Source organism: Hemitrygon akajei, chromosome 16 (assembly GCF_048418815.1).
Source record: "Hemitrygon akajei chromosome 16, sHemAka1.3, whole genome shotgun sequence".
In the NCBI taxonomy this organism is placed as follows: Eukaryota; Metazoa; Chordata; class Chondrichthyes; order Myliobatiformes; family Dasyatidae; genus Hemitrygon; species Hemitrygon akajei.
The window spans coordinates 76,554,796-76,578,812 of record NC_133139.1 but is presented as its reverse complement, the minus strand read 5'-3'; the positions used below and the strand labels follow the sequence as shown (position 1 = coordinate 76,578,812).

The following is a 24,017-nucleotide window of genomic DNA, read 5'->3' as shown; positions in this document are numbered from 1 at the left end:
GACCACAGCACACACTTCCACAGTCTTTTTGTCCATCTGAGATGAGCTTGGGCCCAGAGAACTCTCCGGCGTTTCTGCATAGAGTTGGTGTATGGCTTGCTCCTTGCGTAATACAGTTTCAAGTTGCATTTCTGGATGCAGCGACGGACTGTGTTAAGTGACAATTGTTTTCCGAAGTACTCCCGAGCCCAGGTGGCTATAGTTGTCACAGTAGCATGACGGTTTCTTAGGCAGTGCTGCCTGAGGGCTCGAAGATCACGTGCATTCAACGGTGGTTTCCGACCTTGCCCTTTACGCACTGAGATGTCTCTGAATCTTTTCACATTATGTACTGTAGATGTTGAAAGACCTAAATTCTCTGCAATCTTGTGTTGAGAAATGTTCCTTTTGAACTGACTAACAATTCTCTCACGAATTTTGGCACAAAGGGGTGAGCCACGACTTATCCTTGCTTGCAAAGACTGAGCCTCTGATGGACGCTACTTTTATACCCAGTCGTGATATCTCACCTGCTACCAATTAGCCTGCTTAATGTGGAGTCTTCCAAACCGGTGTTACTTGAATATTCTGTGCACTTTTCAATCTTATTTTAACACTGTCCCAACTTTTGTTGAGTGTGTTGCAGCCATCAAATTCTAAATTTGTGTATATTTACAAAATACAATTAAGTTGGTCAGTAAAACTATTGAAAATCTTTTCTTTGTACTTTTGTCAGTTAAATAAAGGTTCACGTGAATTAACATATCACAGATTTTTGTTTTTATTGCATTTTGGAAAAATCCCAACTTTTCTGGAAATGGGGTTTGTATATTGAATCACTTTTTGAAGTGTTCCCAGTTATCAGTTAGATTGCTGGTAAACTACATAGGTGCAGGAAGACTTAGCTTATACATAATGGGAATTTTCAGCCTCTCACTTGAGTTTCTCTTGGTTGATTCGAGGACAAGGTGCTTTCTTGCCTTGCTGGCTGTCCAACCTCACTTGCTTCTAACACCTTCCGTATTCACGCACTTTTTCTCAGCCGTGCACGGTACTCATTTATTTTCTGTGTATAAACCTCATGCCGACCTCTGACACCATGTTATATTTGTTCTTAATAAAGACAAACCTGGTGTGAGTAAACACGAGCATATTTTATTCTCAACACTGTTCAATCAGAACACATACCAGCTCACCATTGTCCCTTCTGGTTCCGCGATGAACTGCCTGCATTGCCCACTGGGATCTGAAGTTCTCTTTGTGCATGATAGTAACACAAGCCGAAGAGACCATTTCTCTCCGGTACAAATCTATGAAACTTGTAAGACCCTGAGGAGTGATAGGGTGAATGCAGAGATGTTTCCCCAAATGTACAGTTTCAGAAGGCGGCATAACTCAATCTCATCTCTCAGAAGTTCATGAATCTTTTGAAGACTGTACCGAGGACAACAGAGAGATTGTCATAGTGACACTCAGTAACTCAGAAAGAGTTTTACATATTAAGGGAATCGTGAGACAAGGAGGTTATGACAGAAGGCTGGTGGTGAGTTAAAGACCAGCCATGATTTCATTAAATTGTGAAGATGACAGGAGGGGGGTCAATTGTCCTACTCCTGTTTCTACTTCCTGCTATATTTCCATTCTTTTTAGACTTATTCAGAAGTTTAGTGGCAGTTTGAAGCCTAGTTATTGAGCCAGATTCAAGATATTTCTAAAAGTGTTTTCTGTGCTCTTGGAGGAAAGCTTGGGCAATCTCTGGATCTTTAAATCCAGTTCCAATTCAGAGGTTACCAGCTCTTTCAAGCATTATGTTTCTGTTGGACAGGACACAGCACCATAGAGAAGCATTAAAAAAAAAAAATAGCAACCTAGATCTTCTCTTTCACAGAGACCCTCAAGACTCCCAAACTAAGGATCACCCATAATTCCTTTAGAACACAAGAAGTGGATTATATGACATAGTCATTTGAAAGTTAAGTTAGTAACTCTCTCACTGAAAGAGGAAGTTGTGAGCTTAATTCCCACTCAAGGGATTCAAGCACAAAATTCTACATTGCTACTTGAGTGCAGTATTGACCAAGTGCTGCAATGCTGGAGATGCTATCTGGTAGATCAGTCTTTTATCCTCTTATCACCTCATTGCAAGGAGTAACAGAGGGGATTCTGCTCACTGTCCTGACCTGTATTTATTTTTCATACACAATCATGTAAGACACACAGAATGCTGGAGGGACTCAGCAGGCCAGGCAGCATCTATGGAAAAGAGTCCAGATGACAGTTTGGGCTGAGACCCTTCATCGGGACTGGAAAAAAAGATGACGAGTCAGAGTAAAGAAGTGGGGGGAGGGGAGGGCAGAACCACACGGTGATAGGTGAAACCAAGAGTAGGGGGGGTGGTAGAAGGGGTGAAGTAAAGAGCTGGGAAGTTAATTGATGAAAGAGATACAGGACTAGAGAAGGGGGTATCTGATATGAGAGGACAGAAGGCCATGGACAAAAGTGGGGGGGGGGGGGGAGAGGAGCACCAGAGGAAGGTGATAGGCAGATAAGGAGATAAGGTGAAGGAGAGGGGTAGGGACATTATCGGAAGTTTGAGAAATCGATGGTCATGCCATCAGGTCGGAGGCTACCCAGACGGAACATAAAATGTTGCTCCTCCAACCTCCAACCTGAGTGAGCAGAGAAATGAATTGTCATTTTCGTGCTCTTTGGCTCACCTGCTCTGACTATCATACTATGTTAGGAATCTGGAGACCTTTGACCGTGATCCTCCAAAATACATGGTGAGTGGAGCTCCCACTAATGTTACACTGACTTAACTGGATATCAAACCCATAGTTGTTCAGCAGTCTTTATCACATTGAAGAATGTCTATTATACATATAAAATATAGTAAGGAATCATAATTATGACAAAATATATGTCTGTACAGGAGAACATTTGCAAAATATATACTTGTCCTATTTCACAATGCTTGGGTCATCCATCTCATGTGGCCTCTCTCCGTCTGCTCCCACTGTCTTGTTTGACTCTTCATTTTGATGGGGTCAGAGGTTGGACCACACTGCGGGTCAGCTGACACTAGTGCATTGTCACTGCCCTGTCAATCACACGAAATAAGCCTTCCTGTCCTCGAGGTGCTGCCTGTGACGCAGCACGTGCAGCATCCTCGCCACGTCCCGCCGGTCCCTGACCTGTGTCAACGTCTGCTTGCTCGAGGTGTTGTTTGATTGGTTCGTGTTCAGTTCGGCGCCCGCGTGCTCCATCTCGAGGTGCCCCGGCGGGTCCGGGTGCTGCTCCTGCTCCTGCTCCGTTTTGGGGTGCCCCAGCTGGTCGGTTACTTCGCCCTTTTCGGCCACGTGCTGCGGCCACTCCGTCCCGAGGCTCCCCTGTTGGGTGCTGCCATTATTGTCACTTGCAGTGGCCGCGTGCTGGGTGTGCTCTGTTTCAAGGCCCCCTAGATGTGCCATTGACACTGAGCCCTGGCCGCCATCAGGCGCTGATGGAAATGCAGCCACCTCAGTGCTCTCCACCCGCCGCCTTTCCTGCAGTTTGGACACCAAGCGAGCCGTTCCCACCGTCATCTCAAACCGTTTGTGCTTGCCGCCAGAACGTCGCAGCGTGCCGCTGTCTGGTGACGAGCTGCGGCTGGAGCCGGTGGTTTTGGCCCGCGCCCGCCTGTCGGTGTCTGCGGCCGCCGCCCCACAGTCAGCTGCCGCCAGGTCGGGTGACTCTGCTGTCGCCGGCATGTTGGCCGTGATGATGGGAAGGGCCGACGGCCTCGGGATGACGGCCCGGGTCTTGGCCTGACCGTACCGCTGGTATTTGCCAGGCTGCCGGTTGAAGGTGCTTCGCGGGGAGCAGTCAGTGCCGCCATCGCATTCCGCATCCTGGCCGTCCAGAGAGTGTGTGTCTTCTGAGCCAACTCGCAGTCTGTCCACCAGACCTGCAGCATGAGGAAGATATGGAAAAAAAATCAATGCACCGTGTATGGGAGAGAGTCCCAGACCTGGGGAACGAGAGTGAAGTCATTGTAGGGTAGTGGGAATTACTCTGAGGCTGCCATAGACCCAAGGGGCCGATTAGCCTCCTCCTATCCTGTTATCACTCACAGACCTGAACATCATTAAGGTGAGCAGTTTCTGTAGTTTTCTTTATCAATTACCTTTCTCTGTGCTGGTGGGATCATAAATTAATGGCAGGAAAGTGGCAAACAATAAAAAAATGCAGTTCCTGAAAATCTATAATAAAATCATTAAATTGCAACAGACCAGGCAGCGTCCATGGAGGGAGAACCAGATGGTGGGAAAACCATGTTTGACTCATTGGACTAAAATGGGCTGTAGGTTAATCCTATTTAGAGTGACAGGTCATCAAGTGGTTCTCTAGGCAATGAAAGATTTTTACTTTTACTAAATGAGCAGGCAGTTGGATCTTTGGCTGAGGAAACTTTTTTTTTTCATGGCCTCCCCCTCCATTCTTGTTAAGTACCGCCGATTATTGAGAAGCAAAAAAACTTAAGTTATTGGAAACTTGAGAACGCTAACTTGGAGGTATTCCAGTCAAGTAGCTACTTGGGGAGAGGCATGGTTAATATTTCAGGTCAATGGCCTTTTGTCCGAATTGCAAAAAATTAGAAAACAAGTAAGATTATACATTGCTATATCAAAAGCTGATGATCACTACTGATTTGCCTGAAGTGTATATAGAACATGTTGAATGAGAGAAACAAGAAATTTTCAGTTTCCATCTTTAATTCTTCATGAAATTCTGATCTGTGACTGTCTTCTCCAATTTAAGCTCATGGAACATGTTCCACCTTGGCATGTTTCAGTCTTTGAGTGAATACTTGTTACTTATTCTGATCTGGGATGAAGGCATTCAGAATATTGGGTCCATGCCAGTTCTGTATATTTCCTTTAGTTCCCTTTACCCTTGCAAGTTTTCAATTCTTTTTCAACGAGTCCACACTAAAAAAAAGTAATTTAGTGTAATTAACATTTAAACTACCAGCACATTTATGAGAAGAGTGAGCAGAAACGGAAACTCATGCTGTTATTTCACAGCAAGAATTTGCAAACTGCTCATAGATCGTACCCAAGGTTAGGATTAAACCAGAGGTTTCTCTCTCCACAGGAGCTTGAATATTTTCAGCATTTGCTTTAGATTTCTAGTAATCACCCTGCACTACATTTCAGTTTGAATGTTCTCCCTACTGCCTTCCTTTACTCTTCCTATTTACCCTGCTGCAGTGATAATCAAGCCTTTGCTGAGATGGTGTCAGCAGCATCTGAGGCTCACTACACATTACATTGTTCTATCCATTCCTCCTGCAAACTGAAACAGATGTTTTCGCACTTTCCAGTTGTGAAGAAAAGGTATCAACTTGAAATGTTAATTCAGTTTCTTTTCCTGCAGATGTTGCTTGAGCTGCTGAGTACCTCCTGGTTTTCTGATTTTTTTTCTGTCTGCCAAGGGAAATTAATCCTTTCTGTTCACACCTCTGAGCTCTCTTCACTTTCTTACCTCAATCTTTTCAGTTCCAAATAAAACCACTTCGGCCTGGTCAGTTTGTCCCCACTACTACAATTGTCCAGTCCAGGCTTTGTCTTCAGATTTCTCTGCACTCTTCTGTTATGTCAAGTCTGTCGTATGGTGACCAGAGGTGTATATGATTTAACCTGACGAGGAGTCTTGGCCCGAAACGTTGACTGTTTTTTCCCATCCATAGATGCTGCCTGACCTGCTGAGCTCCTCCTGCATATTGCTCTAGATTTCCAGCATCTGCAGTACATCTTGTGTCTATGGTTTACTCTGACCAAACTGGTGAAGCATACAGTTCCAACATGATCTTCCTACTTTATTGGTAAGTCATTAATTATGCCATATTTCATTTATTTTAATTTTTACCCATCTATTTATTTATTATGTAGCTATTTATTTATTTAGCAATACAGCATGGAATAAGAATAAACCCTAACCTAATCACAGTAAAATTTACAATGGTCAACTAACCTACCTAGTACATCGTTGGACCGTGAGAGGTAGCCGGAGTGCCCAGGGAAAGCTCACGCCTTCCATGGGGAGGACGTACAGATTTCTTTCAGATGACTATGGAACTGATCTCTGAACTCCGATGCTCCAAGCCGTAGTGGCGGCCATGTCTTCCTATCTACCTTAAGTCATGGATCTGCATTCCTCCTGTTCCTGTACACTGCTCAGGTCAGTATCTTAAAAGTTACTGTGTATTTCTTGTTTTTTTTTTTGAGTATTGAATTCCAGAGAGGCAATTTTCAAAAAGGGAGATTATTTAGGGGTGGGTTGGTGGTGAATAGCCAAAGTGAGGAGGTGTTAGGGACAGAGTAGAATGGATTTGAGATCAAATGGGAAAGATGCAGTCAGGGGAAGAGTGGGCTGGTGGAAAGGAGGATTCTGGGGATGACTACACACAGGGAGCTGGACTGCATTCATTCACTTTGTCCTGTACTGTTCTGTTTCCTGCTGAAGTCCTTCTTCACCTTTAGATCAGCCGATTTATTCCAAAAGCGATAAAGTCTCAATTGTCTTACTCCCCACCCATTGCTCTTCCCTAGTCCATTTTAAAATATTGATTATCATTATTATTCTGTAACGTGTTCCATGTTATAATAAATATTATGGTTATAGTTCTTGTTTTAACGTCAGTATTTAATTTTGAATGTGTCTTTTTAGATATTTAGCATGATCCTATGCTCATAACAAAACTACATATACTTGTTTGTGGTACTATGAAGCAAATTTCATTTGCCATTCTGGTATCTCAGAACAGTACAATAACATTTATTTGTACGCAGTGGGGAGAAAGAGCAGCCAGTCATTATTTTTAGGTACCCTTTGAGCTCCCTATTCGAGACATTTTTCCAACGTGCCCTCACTCTATTGGAGAGCAACTCCCCATCACCAGGACTGTTTCATCCTTTGATGCTTAAATGTGACACCTCCAGCTCTTGACTATTTCTAAGCAGAGTCATCTCCATTCCAGCTTTAAACCCACTGTGACACCCTGAGAAGAGGTGGAAAAACAGCGTGTGACGTTGCTAATTTTAAGCGGGCCACATTACTCACCTGGCATCTCATAGCTATCCGAACTGACTCTTCGCTGGTCTTGTGTGTCATCCAGTGCTTCGTTTGATGAAGATCTGTCCGACACATATCCTTCACTTGAATGCCGCTTCAGAGCCAGGCTCTGCGGTAAAAGAAACAAGTAAACATAGGAAGTGGTACAATTGTTCGGTAAAACTCCCTCAATACTCATTTTTTGCACTCTCCCCGCCCCTAGTTAGGGAGTTGTATAGACCAGGTTCTAATTTCAACCCCCAACATATGCCAAATTAATTTTCCTGCTGGGATTGCAATGGAATTCATCAACTGAATGTCAATAATCATGATTTCAGTAAGTGGTAGGAAAATCCAATCAAGACTAGGATAGTAACTCCTGCTGGAAATACAGATCCTGGCCATGAGAAGGGATGTTGGGAGAATGTTGCAACCTTTTTTGTTTTGCAGATACATGAAGTAGTTTTTTAACATCTTGAGGTATCTCTGATAATAATAAGATCTTCCTCCGTGCAGTGCAGAGGTTCTGTCTATATTGCTTCCTTAAGCTCTTGCACACTGGCTAGACTTTACAAACATTAAAAAAAAAATTGCTTGGGGATAGATTTTACCTATCTGACTGGCTGACTTGTTAAAAAAGTTTTAAATTTTATTTAGCTTAAATATTTATTTTAAAAAGAAAACACCATCTGGATTTAAAAAAGAACATAATGGAAGATATGAAATAGAAGCAGGAGTAAGTCCTTTGGCCCTTGCGTCTACTCTGCCATTAAGTTTAAAAAAAAACCAGCCTTGATCTTAACACTGCATTTTTGCACTAAACCTATGACCCTAAATCCTGACTTTATTGAATGATCCATCAATTTGTGGGCTTTGGGTCTGCTCTGGCTGCTTTGGGCTTTGTGCCTGAGCACTCACTTTTGTTCTAAATGTTATTTACCTACTTTTATTGTTTGCATAATTTGTTTTCTTCCCCCCCCCCCCCCCGGCATGTTGGGTGCTTGTTGGTTTTTTAATTTTTTGGGGTTTTTTTTGTTTTGTGGCTGCTTGAAAGGAGACAAATCTCAAGGTTGTACAACTTATACATACTTTGATAATAAACGTAATTTGAACTTTGAGTTTGTTTTGAATATACTTGATATTTGACCTCGAGCTTCTTGCTACCTGCTTACTAATTTCCCATTTCTCCCTCTTTTCTCATATGGAAGGACTGCACCTGTTTTCTTTCAGTTTGGAGATTTTGAAGGTAGGGAGTAGATTCACCACCCGCAGCACTTTGGATCCTGAGGGTTTATTTGCCTACAGTGCTATTAATTTGTCCAGTAATACTTTCGTTTTAAAAAAGCAATGCTAACTTACTTCAATTACCTTATTTTTCAAGACTTGATGTTACCCTGCTTTTTTCCCCTTATTTTCTGTGAAGGCAGGTAAAATATGCTAATTGCCTTCCTCAGTGTAATTTCTTTTGACCCAAATCTGTGGAAGATTATCACTTAAATTTGCTTGTTTAAAGTTTTAAAAATCTACAATATTTTGTTTTCTTGCTCATCTACTTATTTTCTCCTCCTCTTGTATTGACGCTCTGCTGAATTCTGATTTTTTTCTCAGCCTTAAAGTTCTTCTCAGCAAGCTTCTGGCTTTTCCTTTTGATTTAATGCTATCTAAAACTGCTCATGGTTGGACCATTTCTGAATCCTTGTGCCTCCAAGACATTAATGTTAGTTGTAAAACTATGTATTTACTCTTCAAACATTGGCCGTGGTTTAATGTCATACACTTTAAAGTAATTTCTAATCTACCATACCAACTTGAGTCATTCATTACTTTTAGAATTATGATCATGGAGTTTACACATCATATTTTGATCTCTCTTCCCTGAAATACTCCTTAACTACAAGATTAATATTTCCTTAACTATTGAATTGACTTTATTTCTTACATCCTTCACATACACGAAGAGTAAAAATCTTTACATTACGTCTCAGTCAAAATGTGCAATCATAGTAATTTGTAATAATTTATAATAAATAGAACAGTCAATGTAACATGGAGTATACACAAATCAGCGAGAGTTAATCAGTCTGATAGCCTGGTGGAAGAAGCTGTCCCGGAGCCTGTTGGTCCTGGCTTTTATGCTGCGGTACCGTCTCCCGGATGGTAGCAGCTGAAACAGTTTGTGGTTGGGGTGACTCAGATCTCCAATAATCCTTCAGGCCCTTTTTACAGACCTATCTTTGTAAATGTCCCGAATTGTGGGAAATTCACATCTACAGATACTGGGCTGTCCGCACCACTGTCTGCAGAATCCTGTGATTGAGGGAGGTACAGTTCCCATACCAGGCAGTGATGCAGCCAGTCAGGATGCTCTCAATTGTGCCCCTGTAGAAAGTTCTTAGGATTTGGGGGGCCCATACCAAACTTCCTCAACTGTCTAAGGTGAAAGGGGCACAGTCATGCCTTTTTCACCACACGGACAAGGTCCTTAGTGATGTGGATGCTCTCAGGATGGACTGCCCAGTCCCTTTTTTTTCTGTTTAGAATAGTGGTTTCTTTTTTCCTCTATTCTTTTATATAAAAATTTCTAATAGTCCTTCCTTACTTCATAAATTGATAAGAGGAGAATTATACATTCCATATCAAATTTATACTTTGTAGATCAACACTATGTGTGATTCTGATATTGTTTATTTTACCTTCTGTATGTACTGCTATTGACATATATACCAGATATTCTCCTCCTGTTTGTACACACAATTTTTAAAAAAATCAATAAAAAGATTGAAAAAAGAAAGGATATTTTTTCTCGGTGTACAATACTAGATCTAAACACTATTGCTGTCAATTTAATTTACTCAGTCTATAAGTGCACTAAAGTTCTCCATTGATTATTTTCTGACTCTTGCTATATATATAATTTTCTGAAAACTTTACCGCAGCAGTTACTCTCCCATATATAATCAGTCTTATTTACCCAGACAGCACATCATCAAATTCTAAGATGAGCAGGCCTTGCATGCTTTGATTTTTATTTGTGAATATCAATAACCAGACCAGAACCTTTGTCTCGCCATGAAACATGGGGTGCTGTGTGTATCTAAAATGCTACCAACTAAGATCTTTGCCACTTTATACATTTTACAGTTTTAAAGATTCAAGACTGTTCACTGTCATTCTTCAGTACTCAAGTATAAAGGAGAATGAAATGATTATCGCTCCAGATCTGATGCAGCATAAACACAATAAGCATAAATGATACAATTAACATAAGTAAATAGATTAGCTTATATGTATGTCCAAGCAGTCTATAAGCCAATCTTATTTATATTTATTGTACTTTTTGGAATAATTATGCACACCTGTACCTCTATGGACTGGCTCCTGCATTTTGCTGAATTCAGGTCCTCACCCACTCTATTTGCAGTAGATTCCATTGTAGAATTCCTCGCTGCAGGAGTCCAAGAACAGAGATCTTGCTTGGGCTCAAATATTTGATGGTAGTGCATGATTAGAAAATCCACAACTTGAGCCTGGTATCCCGAGTTCACCAGGGAAACTGCATCTTCTGGAGCTTGAGATCGAATTAGTGTGGGACCAAAGATTATTCCCAAATTATTCGAAGACATTTTGTTTTCTTCACTTCGTTCCGCCACTCTGTAAGAGAAAAGAGATTGACTTTGCAGCTATAAAGACTTACAAGCCCTTACTTCCACATATGTGTATCTCACTGTGGTAAAGTCTTGACCCAAACAATAGCAACATTTAACTCCCTAGCTCCATGCTTATCGACTGCTTCCACAAATTCCATTAATCTCCTTGAACTAATTCAGAAACTGCAGAGGGCTTTCGCTTGATGGGCTTTAGCTAGTCATCCAAACAGACCAATGGCTTGTTTATTTATTTAGAGATATAACACAGTAACAGGCTCTTCCAGCCCAGTAAGCCTGTGCCACATAATTACATCCTGTGACCTACTAACCTGGTGCTGTAATGGTGTTGTACCACCCCAATAACAGGTCGGTGAAGCAATTTGGGTCGGTGTCCAATTTCTAAGGGGGTCGTAGAGCAACACGCGATTGAATCCTCAACACAGATTCTCAAATAACATGAAACACCTGTTGCTCATTTCCACATTGTAATATAAGTATCACAAAGAAACTTCTCTACCGGTGAATAGCGTTTCAGCTAATAAGCTTCCACGGGTTACCTCTGGTTCAACGTTGTGAGCCAGAATGGAATCCTTTACCTGACTGACATTAGCTGAGATTAACTGAGTTAGGTAACTGACTTTACCTAACTCACACAGTTCTGACTTGGAACCGGTGAATGGCGAAATGCCCTGTCAAGCATAAGCCTGCATTATTTCCTTCTCTCTGAAGAGACGGGTATGCTTTGTCTTGATATAAACTTCACACTCTCACTTCTCATTGTCTTTCACTAGCCCAATGAAGTGGACTAGTAGTCAAGGTAGTACCTAAGGAACAGAGCTTGGCAACCATGTGTTAATATCTCCTTGCCCAGTTCCACAGACACAAGTTAACATTAATTTTGATTGCTAATTAAATGGTTCAATTCAAATTTATTTGTCATCCAACCATATATAAAAACTCATGAATACAACCAAACGAAACAGCGTTACTCCAGGGTCAAGGTGCAAAACACAGTAACAGTCACACACAGCACAAGGCACACATAGCTCGTATAAGATGGAAAGATACAGCCACTAAATAAATGAGTCCAGACTCAAGCCATCCAACACCACTGAAATCTGCAGACAACCACAACAGAGCTTGTCTTCTGCCGGGTGTACACTGGGGTGGCGGGGCAGCACCAGCCTGGACACTGTGCCGCTGATGCACCATCAATAACTCTGAGACGTGGGTTAAGGTAGGCTCTTATTGGCTGGAAGAAAGCACAAGCAGCAAAGTGACCATCACACGACATCCTGGAGACTGAGGGAGGAGCAGTGCCTCCAATCGCCTTTATACCGGGGTCTGTGGGAGGAGCCACAGGAGCAGTCAGCGGTGGGGGGGGGGGGGGGGGGCATGTCCAGACAGGTATATGTAGTTCACCACAGCCTCTCTTCCGGCAGCTGTAATCAGGCAACACTGTGGCTTAAGGCCTAGTTCTAGCACATACAAGGTAGCAAGTACATATAGGATACCAGTAATATAATTATTCAAAATGTATATGTACATAGTCCAGACCCCGTCCATTATTTTGCTAAGTGAATACTGGGGTGGTGGGGATGATGTGTCACGCTGCCCACAGTGGACAAGTGATCATTAGAAACCATGGAAGCTGTTTGCCAACAGCTTTAGTTAACACAACCAAACACACCTGCAAGTCCATATTTATCACCTCAAGACATCTGACATGTTCTACATTCTGAGGTTGAATCCCTGCATAGTTTACGCAGGTTATAGTGGCAGCTTCTCTTCTCTCAAAGACATTAGTGACCTAACCTATTTGCACGGTGGGACTGGAATTGTTGGTCTTTGATTTTCTCATACCAGAGCCACTGTTCTCCTTTTCATTCCACATAAATTGAAATACAAGTCAATGTTAGGCCTACCTGAAGAGATGCCCGATAAGGTGCTCCAAAGTGTTGTAGTTGGAAACTGGAAGATTCTGCAGCAAAGCCTTGGACTGCTGGATGAGTTGCTGTACTTTATCAGTTGCTGTGGGTGCTTCCTTGGTCTGACATTCCCTCAGCTCTTCACAGACCTGCTGTAACTCTTTGGCAAACTTCATAAAATCATCATAGAGGCTGAAGAGAACAATTGGCTCTGGGAGCTTTAGGTAATAAAATAGAAAGGCATATTTGAAATCAATAAGGGCATTACTGAAAAATTTGCTTTGTGTTACCCACCCACCCACCAGGACAGACACCAGTAGTATAGTCACATGACAACATTTAATGTGAAATTTAGTCAAATTACTACACTACTGACTTCTGTGCTCATGGGCAGGAAGCAGAAAGCAGGACTGTCAGCAGATAATCAAGTGCAGTATTTAGCAAATGATCATAATTTATCCTAATCCCAACTTCTACTAGCAGTTTCCGGAAAGCTGACAAACCCATCTAGGAGCCAGAGAATCAAGATACACTGGAAATCAGTTGACTTTGTTTACGACATCTCTGTACTTTCCTGAGATGCATTTGGGATTTTCTGGCTCCATTTGGCTCGGTACCAATAATTGTGTGTATGTGGATTCCCAATTTCAACCCATTTATTCCTAATTGTGGAATTTCAACAATTTTTCCCTTTTGCTGTTGTGTTGGGCCAACTTTGGATTTTTCTTCATTATTTGCTTTTGCTTAGGAGTATCCAAATTCTTGTACTCCTCGAACAGTTTGCTCAATATTCAGCCTCAGGTTTAAATAAATTCAAATTACTTGTTCTCAATCTTCCACCTCACGTTTCCAAAAGTATTTCTTGAACAAGTGGACAGGAATGAGGCAGGACACTGTATCACACAATAAAATGGCATGGGATAATTCACAATTTCACTGAAAACTGCACTGGAGATTCCTTAGGATGCACCACTGATTGTACTGCTGGATTACAGTATTACCATTTATAACATCAGAAAGCACTACATTGTCAAGGTTTGGGCCATGTATGTGAGTGAGCTTGTTCATATCAGCAAAATGATCATCACAACCAACAATCGACTTGTGTACACGGGTCACTGACTTATTGTGGCAGCAGATTGTGACTACAGTTAAATATAAACATTTCCTTCGAGACAGCTGCAGACTGAACTGGTGTGCAGACCTTCAACTCACCTCTCGAAGGTACAGGGTTAACAAGTTTGTAATATCATGAGGCGAGTTTTCAGACATGTCTGTGAGGTCCCTCCCATTTTCAAAGGACTGGCGCAGTTTGGCGATGCGTATCTTTGAACCATTCATTCGATAGATGCCCTGTAATATGAAGGTTATTAAGCACAGTTTAATATCGAATTAAAAATGATCAGATGACAAATTAAACCTGAAGTGATACAAGAGTGTGACGCAAGGGGATTGTGGGATATGACAGTAACTTGGTTGTAAAGGAACACTCACACCTGCATTTACCCTCCCAAATCTCACACGAGACTGACTTGGAAACATACTGCTGGCCTTTCATTGTCACTAGGTTTCTTTTTTTATATTTTTCTTTAAGTTCTCTTAAAAATTATTTCTTTTTCTAAAAAAAAATTCCACCTCCACCTCCTCCCCCGCCCCCCTCATCACTAGGTTTCAATGCTGCAAGTCATTCCCCAACAGCACTGTGGGTGTACCCTCACGAGGCCGCTCAGTGGGAATTGTGAACAAGCATAAATGCCAGTGATGCCCAGAGTAAAATTAATAATAAAATTGGTTTTGGGTTGGGTGAGGTGAGTGGTTGCTGTTGTGGAGAAAGGATACAGCAGCACATTGGTTTATGTACAAAATAATAGCCTTAGTGGACAGCACTTGACACATTCACACAGATATTGAGTGTTGGAGTCTGCTAGGCTTTCTAATTGTAAGTAGTGCCTGCCTGCCTATATCCCGATTCTATGCAGTGTTCCTCTGCTTACAGTTACATTTTGAATCGCTGCCTTCACGACCCTACCTGTACGTCCATTGCCCGTCGCTCTAACTCTGCCGTGCAGTTTCTGATAATGAAAGGCACCTCATCAGCTGACTCTCTTGGTGCCTGAGCAAAGTCGACTCCAAATAGAGAGATCTTGGTCTGCAGCTTACGGTGCCCACACAAAATTGCAATGGACTCGAGACACTTTCTATGACATGCCAGGTAACACTGTAAAGAGCAAACACCGAAATTAAACACAGACACTATCAGTGTTACTATGCTTATACCGATCCAAAGAGAATGCCATACAACTTGGTGCAGAAATGTGCTTTTGATAAAAACTCAAGATTTTCTGCTGTACATTGAGGCCACAATGCCCTTAGTGCAAATGTAGACAAGGTGAACCTCCATTCCTTTTTCCATATCAATGCCAAATTCTGAACTTCAAGTGAATGGACAACTCACTTCAGAGATCTGCCAGTATTTTACACTAAAGAGATGTTCCCAGCCCTCTCTAGTCTTTTCCAACAGAGACTAAGAAAGTCAGGGTCTTAAGGGGAACCCAGCAGATGATGAAGATGATAGGTTATTGGATCACTGTGCATTAATAGCAGTTGATAAACCCTGGGTGCAGGCTGCACCAGGTATGGCTTTCCTGTTGAGATTTATTAGTGATAATTTGACAACAGTTCTTGGAACAGGGTCACAAATTGACCACCTTGTCCCTTAATTTTCCCATAAAATCTCCATTTTTTGCTGAGTTATAGTTCTTTGTGAGCCCCGTGGTATCTTGCCACACAGCTGTATGTTACACAAGGGTGTTGTTAGCCTGTATTTACAAAGAGTATTTTGGAATCCAGAGGATTCCTGAAGAACAGGATCCTGAACAAATGAGGATTTAAGGAGTAAATCTGAGGATTTGACATCCTCTCCCCACTGCACATACTGGTTACTAGTTATCGCAAATGAACCTACGGCACCAAACCTATCTCCTGGTGCACCCAAGGAGGATAAAGCATCAGGAATACAAGCCCCAACTTAGGTCAGTGCACCATCCCAGATTAGCCATCACATCACAGATTGGGTGGGCTTGGTTCACTCACAAATGTTAATTTATTCTTCCAAACCAAATGCAAGCATCTTTTAGCACACACACACACACACACAAAATGCTGGAGGAGCTCAGTAGGCCAGGCAGTATCTGTGGAAAAGAGTAAATAGTCGCAGTTTTGGGCCGAGACCCTTCATCAGTTTATCCTTTGTCTAGCCTGCTGAGTTCCCCCCAGCATTTTGTGTGGGTTGCTTTGATTTCCAGCATCTGCAGATTTTCTCTTATCTGCAAACATCTTTTGGCCAGCTTTTCAATTTTTTTCTTAAGTTCCTTCGGCTCAGTTCAAATATCAAAACTGCTGTTTACAACAAAATCACATTCAAGTCGCCTGTTCTCACCTCCTCGCACTCAGCACCATTCACCACAATAAGGCTGTCACACTCTCGGCATTTGGTTGGGGCCCTGAGTTTCCGAAATCGGTGTGTTTGTGCAGCTTTCGATAGCACACAGTTTTTGAAAGTTGTTGGGGTTTTCGATGTCTCATTAAGTAAATCTGTCAAATCTGAAAAATAAAAAGATTTTAAGGTGAATCAAGACACTACATTTTCTCATCCACTCCTCTCCCTTCATATTTCTTTATTCCCTCTTCCCTGCTTTATCCGTTTTCTAATTGTTGTTTTTCTCCTCCATGACCCCCCATTTCTATTCTCTCTTTTCTATTTCATCGTTCTGTTATTTCATTTCCCTTTCCCTCCATCCCTCCATCTCAACGGGTTCCTCTAAGATATGTCTTGAATTCCATAATTTCATTATTTCCTCATCAATATCTCTCTTCATTTACCAAATACACATTTCTTAATTTTTCTCATCACCCCTACCTTTATCATCTTTCATCACTGTTGTATTTCTCAATTTTTCAACACTTTGTCACACCTTCGCTTCTCCCTTCTCTCCCATCCCTCAAGTTCCTTGTGCTTCCCTCTGCTTCTGCAGGAGCAGCCTCATTGGAGTTGGTTGTTGTTTGGTTACTTGGAGGGTTTATTATTGCTAACAAATGATCTGTCCCTAATGTGCTGTGGGCATTTCTACCTAGGACATCCCACCATTTTCAATAGGCTTTTTTCAGGTAACTAGTTCATGCAAAAGTAGATATAAGGGTTCACTATCTTCATTCAGATCCTATTTACATATATATGCAATGTGGGACAAATTGGATCCCATCCAATTCTCAAATTAGACTTAAACCCCTGTGGCATACCATTATCTTGTAAATAGCTCCCATCCCTCTCATCGAAATCATCTGGAGACATCCCTGGTACTGTGGTCTTTGGAAATTTTCTTCCAAAATGAGCTGGTTTAAAAAAAAAAGCAAAATTTCAGTTGATTCCAGTCTTTTTATTGATTCATTCAATTTTTGCGATCTGGGTGTTGCTAACAAAGCCAACATTTATTGCCAATTTCTAATTGCTCTTGAGAAGATGGTGGTGAGCTGCCATTTTGCATTTTTTTGGATTCACTCTAGTCCTTTTGGTGATTGGTGTGATCCTCAAAATGGATGGGCAGCTCAAGCATTTAGACAGTGAGAAAGTGTGGGTAGTATTTTCTAAATTAGGTTCAAGGTCAATTTGCAAATGCCAATGTTCTCATGGGTCTGCTGCGCTTGGCCTTCTTGGTAGTAGAAGCTGTGGATTTGGGAGATATTGTTGCAATAACCTAGCTTAGTAAACATAGTGAATTTTACTGATGTTTCACACTGGCTACTATGCAGCAGTTGTGTCAGGAACAAATATGTAGGGTGATACCAATCAAGAGGATTTATTCTGGTTTGTACTAAGATTCATGAGTATTGTTGAAAAGGCACTCATCCCGGCAGGTGGACAATATTCTGACATGCACTGACTTGTGCTTTTGTAGATGGTCAAAAGACTTGGGGTTTCATTCAGTACAGAATAAACAAGATTTAGAAGCTAAAGAATCTATGTGACTGAAAGACTGGTTCCTGATCACTGGATTGTGATGGGAGATCTTGGCAATGAATATTCCATGGGTAGATGACTGCTCTCACTTTTATTGGAGCTGGTCTTTCCTGGCACTTGAACGCTGTGGACGTTGCTTGCCGCCTACCAGCCCACATTCTCTTGCTGGTTTGAGCTGCCACATTCAAGTCCGCCCCATTTTGGCATGATTTCAGTGTGACACAATATGATGCCGGTGCCTTTGGTGTAAAGACAGGACATTCTCCACAGTTCAGTGGTCACGTTCACCAGCTACTGAGAAGCCGGTTATAGTTCCTCACTCAAAAAGCATTTGGCATTCCTACAACTTTCACTGCTCTTCTAAGTGTTTAATGTGGACACTCAATGATTCACCAGCTGAACAAGGACCATCGGGGAATGGGAAAGTGGTTTTCTTTCTCATATTTGGTATGATGCCATGGGGCAATGCTGGGGGCTTCAGCAGTTACACCCTCCTGCTTCATGAGTCACATTTTCCTGACAGCAAGGTTCTGCAGGTCAGGCAGCATCTACGGAAATGAAAAGACAGTTGACATTTCTGGCTGAGGTCCTTCTTCAAGACTGAGGAGGAAGGGGAAGATGCCAGGAACATTATTTACTGTAACTTTATTTTCCAAATGACTTAAATGTCTTTAGTTTTTAATTGGTTTAAGCTACACAAACATTGCAGTGTTATCACCATGGCCACTGTAATTGCAAGGCAACCTGAAACATGGACCTCACCGTTCTCTTCTGCTTACAATAGAATAGTATTCTCTCAGACAAGACCAGACATTCACATTCCTTTTAAATGGAGACTGAATGGGTTTTCAACCAATTCCTGATTCCAATCCCACTCAACTCTTCATGTTTCCACTTCTCACTGATGTTGATCCTTAATGAGCTAAGCAGATAAATAGAAGCAGGACTGGAAAGCTCAGCCTCTTGCATTAGCTTCAACATTTCATATCATTTTGGCTGATCTATTATGTCTGAACCATTCCCTGATTTGTTTAAAATTCAATAATCTAATCACCTGTCCTGAATATATTTTATGACTGAGCTGATTAGATAATTCCAAAGTTCATTATTTTCTGGATTGGGATTAAACATTCATATTTCATCTTTAATTCTGTGAAATTTAGTTCCAGCCAGGGGATGTAGCATCCTTGCATCTACCCTGCCAAACCATTAGATTTTTGCATGTTTCAATGAGATTGGCTCTCATTCTTCTAAACTCTAGACATATTTTCTCAATATGCTTTATTTGTTTTCATAGAACAGTATCTCTTCCCCAAAAAATGATAGAAGTCGTATTGTAAATGACCCACTCTGCTCATGGATTGTCTGTCCCACTCCCATCGGTGAGGAGGCTGCGTAGTATCACACCAGGACCACCAGGCTCAAAAACAATGACTTTCCCCAAGCAGCAGGGCTGATCAACACCTCCACCCACCAATATAACCCCTCACACCCCCAACCACCACTATTTTGTACAGACACTCCTATGCCTAACATCACTTTATGGATATAAAAATCAATCTATGTATATAACTCAAACAAGAGAAATTGGCAGATGCTGGAAATCCGAGCAACACACACAAAATGCTGGAGGACCTCAGCAGACCAGGCAGTATCTATGGTAAAGAGCAAACAGTCAGTGCTTTGGGCTGAGAACCTTCATCAGAACTGGAGAAAGGGAGGTATCGGAACTGGACTAGAAACCTGACCACAAAAGATCCACAAACCTGCTTGTCCAGGTAGACCCACTGCTTCTGCTTGTTCCTGTCCCATTGAACTTATATCTACATACCTCAACTTCTGTTTTATTTCCCCCCACCTCTCCCAGTTCAGTTCCTTCCTACCTACATCCGTGACACTTTACACACTCTGGATCTTTTCAATGACTTCAAGTTCCCTGGCCCCGATCACCTCATTTTCACCATGGAGGTCCAGTCCCTATACACCACTATTTCCCCATCAAGAGAGCCTTACAGCTCTCCGTTTCTTTCTAGATAACAGACCCAACCTGTTCCCCTCCACTACTACTACCCTCCGTCTGGCAGAACTAGTTCTCACCCTCAATAATTTATTCTTCGGTTCCTCCCACTTTCTTCAACCCAAAGGTGTAACCATAGCCACTCGCATGAGTCCCAGTTATGCCAGCCTTTTTGTTGGCTACGTGGAACAGTCTATATTCCAAGCCTATCACTCCACAACTTTTCTTACGCTGCATCAACAACTGCATTGGGCTTCTTCCTGCACCCATGCTGAACTCCTCAATACCATCAATTTTGCCTCCAACTTCCACCCTGATTTCAAATTTATCTGGACCATTTTTGACATATCTCTCCCCTTACTCAATCTCTGGAGACAGTTTATCTACCGATATCTTTTATAAACCTACTGATTCTCACAGCTACATGAACTATACTTATCATCCTGTCACTTGTAAAAATGCCATCCCCTTCTCTGTTTCTCCACCTTCGCTGCATCTGCTCTCAGAACGAGGTTTTTAATTCCAGAACTAATGAGATGTCTCCTTCTTCAAAAGAAGGTGCTTTGCTTCCTCCACCATCAATGCAGTCTTCATCTGCATCTTTTCCATTTCGTGCACATCTGCCCTCACCCCATCCTCTCGCCACCCTACCAGGGATAGGGTTCCTCTTGTCCTTACCTACCATCACAATAGCCTCTGTGCCCAGCATGTACTTCTTCATAACTTCTCTCATCTCCAGTGTGATCTCACCACCAACCACATCTTTCCCTCCCCCTAATTTCTGCTTTCCGCAGGGATCACTCCCCACACAACTCCCTTGTCCATTCATCCCTCCCCACTGATCTCCCTTCCGGCACTTATCCTTGCAAGTGGAACAAGTGCTACACCTGCCCCTACACATCCTCCCTCACTACCATTCAGGGCCCCGAACAGTCCTTCCAGGTGAGGCAACACTTCATCTGTGAGTCTGTAGAGGTCACCTACTATATCTGGTGCTCCTGGGGTGGCCTCCTGTAAATCGGTGAGACCTGATGTAGATTGGGAGACCGCTTTACCGAGCACCTTCACTCCATCTGCTACAAAAAGCAGGATGTCCCAGTGGCCACCCATTTCAATTCGACTACCATTTTCATTCCAACAATTCAGTCCATGGCCTTCTCTACTGTCGTGATGAGGCCACACTCAGGTTGGAGGGGCAACACCTTATATTCTTTCTGGGTAGCCTCTAACCTGATGGCACGAACATTGATCTTTTCAGCTTTTGGTAACTGCCCCCCCCCTCACCATTCCCATTCCCCTCTCTCACCTCATCTCCTTACTTACCCATCATCTCCCTCTTGTGTTCCTCCCCCTTCCTTTTCTTCCATGGTCTTCTGCCCTCTCCTATCAGATTTTCCCCTTCTCCAGTCCCTTATCTTTTTCACCAATCAGCTTCCCATTCTTTACTTCATCCCTCCCCCCCCACTTCACCTATCACCCACCGCCATTTACTTCTTCCTCCCCCTCCTCCAGCCTTCATGCTCTAACTTCTCAACTCTTTTTTTCCAGAACTGATGAAGGGTTTTGGCACAAAACGGCAACTGTTTACTCTTTTCCCTCGATGCTGCCGGGCCTGCTGAGTTCCTCCAGCATTTTGTGTGTGTTGCTACGGATATATGCTGCCTTATGCATTTATAACATTGCATTTATTATTATTATTGCGTTCTTTATCTTTTGTGTATTTTTTGTGCTGTACCTGATCTGAAGTAACAACTATTTTGTTCTCCTTTAGACTTGTGTACAGGAAATGACATTAACTAATTTTGAATCCTCTTCCTTGTATGTGGTCAGTAGATTCATGTACAATATTCCAGCTACAGTCACTCACTAGTCTACACAATTGCAGTGAAATGTTCTTTACTTTCAAATTGAAGAACTTGTACAGGGTTAATGTACGCTTTTGTCTTCCTGTTTCCTTCAGTTGCATATTAACTTCAGTAATCTGTGGTGACTCTATGGTTCCTCTGAACACAGTTTGCAGTCATACACCATACAGCTCAGTAGTGTTGTAGTTAGCACAATGCTTTACGGTATAGATGACCCAGGTTCAATTCCCACTGCTGCTTGTAATGACTTTGTACATTCTCTCTGTGACCCGTGTGGGTTTCCTCCGGGTGCCCCAGTTTCCTCCCACAGTCCAAAGATGTTCCGGTTAATTGGTCATTGTAAACTGTTCCGTGATTAGGCTCGGATTAAATTGGGGGATTGCTGGGTGGCGTGGCTTGAAGGGCAGGAAGGGCCCATTCTGTGCTGTATCTCAATAAGTAAACCAATAAAATATTCTGATTTTATACATTTTCATGTGTTTTTCCATCTTGATTTCCATTCACGCATTCACTTGATCTGTCCATATCACTGCCACCTCATCCAAAGCATTGATAAAGACTCTGAGAGACTAGGGCTCAGCACGGATTCTTGCAGCGTCCACTAATCACAACTTCTTAAAATGAAAACGATCAATACTGCTGCTGTTGTGTCCATTAACCACTCCTCACCTTCAATCTCATGCTCCAATGTCATTCAATAATCTCTTCTTTGGTTACACCAACTACGTCAAATCACTGGTTTCTCTTTACCTATTCCCAAACTCTCAAAACAAGTGTGCCAAACATGAGTACCCTTCCATTAATCTGTGCTAGCTGCCCAATCTTTTAATGTCATCTTGTAACAATGCTTTCTTTTGGCATTTACCTGGACTGGACATCGGTGAATCAAGGGAACGAGACTCGCTGCTGATGCCGGTGCTTTCTGAATCACTTAAACCAGCTTTAACTCCAGCTATATTCTGAGTTGCTGCAACAAAAAAAAAAACAAGTTCTTGAATCTGTTCCTGAGCTCTTGACATTTCCCAACATGGATGTAAAATGCTGAGGGGCATCTCAAAGAATTATAAAGTAGGACAAAATTGCTGGGTTGGGGGCTGGCCCCTACAGTGCTGCTCTCCAGTGTTGGCTCCCCAGAAGACAAACTGGATTGCCTTCATCTGTGGCTGACCTTGCATGAGATAAGATGCTGCTGCAGGCTTGCCATTTTTGGATTATGGCTTCAGGCACTATCAATCTTTAGGTCATGCCTCTCAGGGACTTGAGCTAATATTATCTTTGTGACTAAGTGCTCTGTGGGTGATGGTAAGTACTGAGTTTTGCACTTTGGTCCCAGAGGAACGATTATTTCCTTTAACTCTATTCATGTGTATGGTTGAATGACAACTGAACGTGAACCAAAGCATCCTCAGTAGCTCAGCAGCACCCACAGAGAGAAATGAACAGTCTAGGTTTCAGGCTTAAACTTTCTTCAGGAGTGGAATATTCATTCCCCTCCATAGATGCTGTCTGACCTGCTGAGTACCTCCAGTGTTTTGTGTGTGTTGTTCCCGAATCCACAGACTCCTGTGTCTGAGACAGTCCTTTAACATTTGAACCTACAGTCCTTTAACATTTTGGACTATTTTTACTGTGCCCATAGTCTGTTTTTTTTTTTATCAATATGCTATTGTTTGCACTGTTGTAACTATATGTTGTAATTATGTTGTTTTGTGCAGGTCTTGTAGCTTTAGTTTTTGGTCTTGTTTCTGTCTGGTGGCTTTTGAAGCTCTTTTCCGGGGAACGCGCTAGCGCGATATTAATACACAGCAGCCTCTCCGGACTCTGGATTGGGGATTGCCAAACGTTATGTGGATTTTCTGGTGTAGTCTGTTTTGTCATATGCTTTTGTGATATCATTCTGGGGGAACGTTGTCTCATTTTTTAACTGCATTGCATTTGTGGTTTCTAAATGACAATAAATGGAACCTGGATCTGAATCATGCTGCTTTTCCTTCAGCAAGCTGATAAACCTTCTCATTTGCTTTGATATTCGATGGCTCTGAGACGACAGCAGCACCCTGCACCAAACTTGGCTTGGTAGGTCGCACTCTCACTTTTTAGTCAGATGATTCAAATATAATCCAGGTCAAATATTCAGTTCAGATAGGGGGAACAGAGAAAAGCAATAAACTGAGGCCCTGTTTGCTTTCGGAAAGGAACCATCCATAATCAGGTCAGTTGATTATTGCCACTTTGCTCTTTGTGGAATCTATGAAGGGAGAAGCCAGTATTCTCAGGAAAATAGTGATGGAATAAAATCAACACCATCATCAAGTTTCTGTTTTTATGTTTTTTTTCCCTCTCTGTTCGTTGGGTGGTTGTTCGTCTTTTTTAATGGGTTATTTTGGATTTCTTCTTTTGTGGTTGCCTGTAAGGAGATCAATCTCAAGGTTGTACAATGTGTACATATTTTGATAATAAATGTACTTT

The 24,017-nt window shown here is 42.2% G+C and overlaps 1 protein-coding gene across 7 annotated transcripts in view; it reads right to left on the bottom strand.

Moving 5' to 3' along the window:
- Nucleotides 1–1,112: 1,112 nt before the first annotated feature.
- Nucleotides 1,113–24,017, bottom strand: part of LOC140740200 (GEM-interacting protein-like) — a 117,778-nt gene continuing 94,873 nt past the window's right edge. For 6 of the 7 annotated variants that reach the window (XM_073069238.1, XM_073069233.1, XM_073069235.1 and 3 more), the window contains 9 exons: nt 22,414–22,515; nt 16,949–17,041; nt 16,089–16,252; nt 14,679–14,867; nt 13,865–14,002; nt 12,647–12,867; nt 10,431–10,725; nt 7,084–7,204; nt 1,113–3,925 (listed from right to left, as the gene is read on the bottom strand). In XM_073069238.1, coding sequence (XP_072925339.1) covers nt 3,087–3,925; nt 7,084–7,204; nt 10,431–10,725; nt 12,647–12,867; nt 13,865–14,002; nt 14,679–14,867; nt 16,089–16,252; nt 16,949–17,041; nt 22,414–22,515 — 2,162 coding nt within the window. In that variant the 3' untranslated portion in view covers nt 1,113–3,086. The remainder of the gene's footprint in view (nt 3,926–7,083; nt 7,205–10,430; nt 10,726–12,646; nt 12,868–13,864; nt 14,003–14,678; nt 14,868–16,088; nt 16,253–16,948; nt 17,042–22,413; nt 22,516–24,017) is intronic. The other variant, XM_073069236.1, reaches the window with a different exon arrangement.